General features: G+C 30.7%; 1 protein-coding gene across 1 annotated transcript in view; it reads left to right on the top strand.

The window, feature by feature from the left end:
- The first annotated feature begins 783 nt into the window (after positions 1–783).
- Positions 784–5,971, top strand: part of LOC131948008 (fibrillin-1-like) — a 13,151-nt gene continuing 7,963 nt past the window's right edge. Inside the window, exons 1-2 of the mRNA XM_059309498.1 lie at positions 784–851; positions 4,952–5,047. Of these exons, the coding sequence (XP_059165481.1) occupies positions 4,987–5,047 (61 nt within the window). The 5' untranslated portion in view covers positions 784–851; positions 4,952–4,986. The remainder of the gene's footprint in view (positions 852–4,951; positions 5,048–5,971) is intronic.

Raw genomic sequence — 5,971 nt, 5'->3', positions numbered from 1 at the left:
AGGGTGTACCTTTAATCTGTATGCTCTGCGACCAGTGTTTTTTTTTTCAGACTTTTTACTTTATGTAGGGGAACTTAAAAGTTCCTGTGGGTGGGGGTGGGGGGGTGGGGGTGGGAGTGGAAGGGTTACGACTAAATTTTATCCGAGGGAAATATAATATCCTTTCTATATACGTTTTATTTTGTCGTGGGTGGGGGGTCGGCGGTGGACGTTCTGAATGAAATTGTAAATGTGACCTTTGTCAAAGGTGAGCTTAGTCGTAGGATTTATGGGAACGATCTGCGACGATATTTACTAAGAATATGCAGCAAAAAGTGTAGATCAAGGTTAACAGATTAATTAAGGATGAATAATTAATCTATACCAGCTTTACAAAATCAGTGATTCTCAATTAACTTCGAGTTAAATCAGCTTTCGATAACGAGTTGATAGAAATCGGTACAGATGAATAAATTTTCACCACAAAATTAATTATTAGCTTCAAAAGTTTAACAAAAGTCTAACCTTAATGTTTTAGAGGACTAGAATTTTCTCTGACCCAAGAGTTGCGCCCCTCTGCGGTTCAGAAACAAGTGAAGTCCCCTGGGCGGCAGTGCGACATTTCACTAACAAACCGTTATCGTGTGGATGATTTGGATTCTATGAGTTTGGCGGGGCACGTGTTGCGGGGTAGTCGATTTTGAACACCTGTCGTCAGCTGAGTCATTGCATACAACACTTGACTTGTTGTTTTCCCAACGTGACAAATCGACTTGGTGTTCGACAACATATGCTGGTCCTATCTGCACCTTTAGTGATTAAAGTCAAAATTAATTGGACAAAAGGGAGTCTGAATTGTTTTGTTATCACAAGTAAGTTGCTTTTGTTATGAATTGAACTCAAAGTCTCTTGTATAATAGGGGCGCACTTGTGTTTTAATATTATGGCGTTTTCTAGTTTACAAAGCTTGGAACACAATATAAAGTCTGTATTATAACAGCGTGGTTTGTAGCTAGAGCCCGTGACTGTTAAGACAGATGCTCGATTCCATGCTCTGGTCTATCAAGCTCTAATCAACGCTTAATAAGGTAGGGAAACTACAGATTTTTTTGCATAAAACTGACCGCATTATAGCTACTTGTGCCAAACTCCAAAGAAACTGTTGAACTTTACATCACCTGTGCTATCGGCAGTCGAGGCACCGAAAAGTTGTCTTATTTACTTGTATATCAATATTGACATAGATTGTTATTTTAATGCGTTCCTACCGCTTCTTCCATATTTACTTAGTGTTTGAATGGAAAATAACACTTTAAATGAAATATATGCAAGCGGTTTTTTAGACGATTTAGCAAACATAATGTAGACCTAGTATTATCAAAATATGTAAATACTTATATATATATATATATATATATATATATATATATATATATATATATATATATATATATACATATATATATATATATATATATATATATATATATATATATATATATATATATATATATATATATATATATATATATATATCTGCGTGTGTGGGTGTATGTTGTATGTGTGTGTGTTAGTACATCTCATGTGGCAGTATATTTAAATTACTTGTCTACAGTAAATAGAATACAAACGTTAATAATGTCTTAAGATGCATTGCGAATTTGCGACAAATTCAATCAGGTAATATCAATTGTGCATCCAAGCGAGGTGTCATAAATCGAATCATAAAAATATAAAGCAAAAAATAAAAATAACCTAAGGCTAAATAACATTTATTTATTTTTATCTAGAGTTCATGCGCTGGGCTATCTATCTTTCTTCATATTAACTACGATAAGAAATTTAACTGGGAGCAGAAGTTTAACTGGGACTAGAAATTTAACTGGGACTAGAAAGTAAACTTGTCACTAAAAGTTTGTGACATTCAAGCACTTGGCGAGCACGGCTTCCGGAAAGATGCGCAACGGGAAAATGCGCAATGAGAAAAATGTTCAAACAGAAATTTGCGCAAACATATAGAGCTAACAGGAATGTGCACACACAGAATAATGCGCAAAGAGAAAAGTGCGCACATAGAAAATGAACAAACAGAAAATTACGCAAAGAGATTTTTTTCCGCAATCAGAAAATTGTGCAATGCGTAGTTTCCGCACACTGAAAAAACACACAGAAATGTTTGCACACAGACAAATGCGCACACGGAAAATATCACTCAGATCATTTGGCAATTGTGAGTATGACCATGTGTGTGTTCATGCTTGTATGTTTAAGTTTGTATGTTTTTATGTGTATATTTCATTCTCATTTCTGTATACTTTAATACAATTTAAATAATTGCAACAGCTCTTTCTAAAATGCATAGAAACATAAAGTGCTAAGATCTTCTAATCATACATTCATAGATGCTATTGAGCGAAGGTGTTTCGAACATAGATGATCGGCCCACAAGTTGTCTGACCATAACGAATGCTTGTCCATAGGCAGTTTATCAACATCTCTCTCTCTCTCTGTCTTTCTCTCTTTTCAATTTTAAAAATGTTCGAGGGGTTGGGGGCTAATAAAATAGAGACACTAAGGTAGAGCTTATTCCTACATCCGGCAATGTAAATAGGTTCCCTTCATTTCATATTGTATTGATTTTGCTACAAAGTGAAATAACCCCCACTGAATCTACACAAATGTTTAAACAGAGTTTTCAATATGCCATACTCCTGCTTGATCACTTTTGACACAAATTCATACTTAAAAATGAGTATATGTGTGTTTCATTTCACACAATTCCTATACGATTCCGTTTTTTACACCGGTCGGACAGCTACGATTTAGGTGTTTTTTGAGAAGATAATTATAATTCACAGCCGTGGTTTTCTTCTAGAAAAAAAACATGATCTTATCTCAGGTGAGCATTTTTACCTAAAAATAAGTTGTTTATGCACTATTTTGTTATATTTGTTCTGATAAAATTTAATTACGATATGTAGCAATTTCGATACGGTGCGACCTTGACATCAGCTGGGACTACTGTATAGTAACTTTTCTCTAGTATAATAATTGTAGATTGAGCTATTCCTAATGTCTTTTAGCTAGAATCTAGTTACCTGTTGGTTCTTTTACCAGCTTTTTTTTTTCTTTTATAATTTTTTAAAATACTTGTAATTTCTAGAGTAAAAGAGTAAAAATCTGTAACAATCGTAATACTCATTAATATATACGCAAATATATTCAGTGTGTAACTATAATAAGCCTATATTAAAGAAAGCACATTGTGGCGTTGCTATTCAAGAAAAAAATGTGTCATGATGTATAACAATAATAATTTAGTATTAGACTTATGTTTACTAGTTGATCTTTGGAAGACGTGCATGTAATTCATACGTATAGAAAGTGTTTGGGTCTAATAAGCTTAGAAATTATGATATTAATCAATATTAAAAGAATAAAAATAAGAATATTAGGCATATACCTACATTCTAAGCATAAGTTTAATTTACTACATAAAGGTACACATAAAATAATATTACCATAGGTAGTAGTGAATAACTTATTTTTATAATAGTAATCAAAACTAGCTTATAAATTCATACAATTTATGAATGATTAGATATTGTTTTAGTGTTGACATGGTTTTATTTATTTTTACAGCATCTACTTTTGTCAAGAATAAGCGATACATTATGTTGCAGAAATTTATTATGTTGCAGTACAGTTCTGACTAAATAAAAAGTAGACTTAAAAAAAATCAAAATAAAAGTGAAATTGGTGTAATATTTGGTCAAATATCTTATGACGTTACAACATAATAACTGTAGTAAACATTGTAGTGGTAATTATTGTCGAAGAAAAAAATGGTATAATATTTTTCTGAAATTCGTACATATAATACATATACTTGCACATAAAATACATACAATAATAATAATCATAAGTATAATAAAAGTTGCACTGATAAATTATTTTTATTTCAATTATAATTTACTTAGTGCGTGTGTGAAGATATAAACAATTGACTTCTTACAGTAATGTCTCTGGTATCTATGCACTGGACAAAGATCTAATGATGGCTGAATGTCAGCATAGTAGATATATTCTTTTTTCTTTTCTATCAACAAGTTTAAATATTTAAAAACCACTTTGCATTTAGAACAATAACAAGTTGAAATTATGCTAAACAAACTGAGACTAAGTATTGACTGGCACAATCAAAATATTCATAATTACTAAGAAATATTACATAACTGGTAATAGCAACGTGGTGCGAAACATGTAAACTGCTTTCTTGTAAATAAATTTCTAATGCTCCTAATGTGGGATAAATAAGTGTATTTCTAAAATCAATAATAACAAAATAAATTTCCAATGATAGCTGATTTATCATTTTTTTCTGATTACATATTTAAAAATACCGTTACATAATGTAGCAAAACTGCTACATTCTGTCATTTATGCTCTTTAAACACCACAACCTACCAAGTAAAAAAATATTTTTTTTTGAAAAAGCTTTCAAAAAATTAATTTATGTAATGAAGGGTTTCACAAGTTTTATTACAAACTTGAAACGATTTTATCGGTTTGTAAATGTATATAATAGTCGAGAACAACTAGTTATTAATAATTTAAGCATTATATACGCCAGAAATGAAAATCAATTTCACAAATAAGTTTAACTGACTATTCTCTATATGGATTTTATTTTGCTGAATTTAAACCAAACGTGATAATATTAGAAACATTGCGTTCATTTTAAAAATATGTTTATATCTCTTTCAAATATTGGTAACATACATTTCTATAATATGTATCGAACGCGGTGTCTAATGATTAGTATTGATATAAGTAGGCTACGTATTGATGTTGTGCAACCAGCTCATTAAATATTTCATCGTGTTCGTTTTATTTCATTTTCGCTGTTTATTGTTTAAAAAAAAGTTATGTTAATCATGTTTTATTATTACTAATTTTGTTTCAATTACAGATATATATCTATATCACCTTAAAAGTTGTATCAAGATGAAGTTTGCAAAAATAAACATTGCAGCCATACTGTTTATTTGCATATCATACGCACAGGGTGAGTCTATTACGATCACACACGGTTAAAAAAAATTGATGAAATAGTAAAAGAAAATGAAACAGACGTAACCAATTCAACGTTGTAGTCTTGCGGTATTAAAACCTTCTCGAGATTTCCCTTAGTCGGAAAAAACATAGTTTGCAATTATGTCCGTATGTTTGTGTGTGTATGTGTGCGTATGTCTGTGAACACGATTTCCGTTACAGCTAGGTTGATGAAATTTCATATATAAGTAAAATATCAAATTTGTAGTTCTGTAACAACTTTTCATCGATTTCCGGAAACCGGAAGTGGAAGTTATTCTTTTTTTAGATTTTCAAAAGCCTACAACTTAAGTAGTGTTTCATTAATAGATAAACGGAATTTGAAACATGGTTGAAATATCTAATTCTTTGCCTTCCGTCAAATTTTGAAAAATTTCCGTTGACCGTAAGCAGTACTTTACTAAATTTCAGAATTCATGTCCATATCCCGAGTTACCATCCCCATTAGTATTATATAAGAATTTTCGATACAGTTAGGGGATACCACTCCCGCTTTATTTACATTGAGACAGATTTTAGTGTTTGCAGTTCTAGATTTCTAATTATTAAAGACGTTTATTAAGTTAACTAAAATTTTGTGACGACCGCAAATCTTGCAATGTTACTTTAACCCTCTTCTCATTGTCCCATTAAAATTTAATTTTGCACGCCAGTAGAGCTGGGACGACATGCAAGAATATGTAATGTTTATCTAATTTAAAAAAAAACTATATTGTTAATTAAAGGTGAGATAACAATATAGAATTCTAGCGAAATACTTAATTAATAACGAATAACTAACAAGTGAAAAATTATGTTCACATAAATTGTTTATTTTATGTAAAATGATTTTATTATATTAACAAACAAAAATCATTAAAAAAGAAAAAAAAATTAT

Source organism: Physella acuta, unplaced genomic scaffold (genome assembly GCF_028476545.2).
Source record: "Physella acuta isolate Inbredline_101_S28 unplaced genomic scaffold, ASM2847654v3 ptg000007l, whole genome shotgun sequence".
In the NCBI taxonomy this organism is placed as follows: Eukaryota; Metazoa; Mollusca; class Gastropoda; family Physidae; genus Physella; species Physella acuta.
The sequence above is the reverse complement of the archived record's forward strand: the minus strand, read 5'-3'. Positions and strand labels throughout refer to the sequence as shown.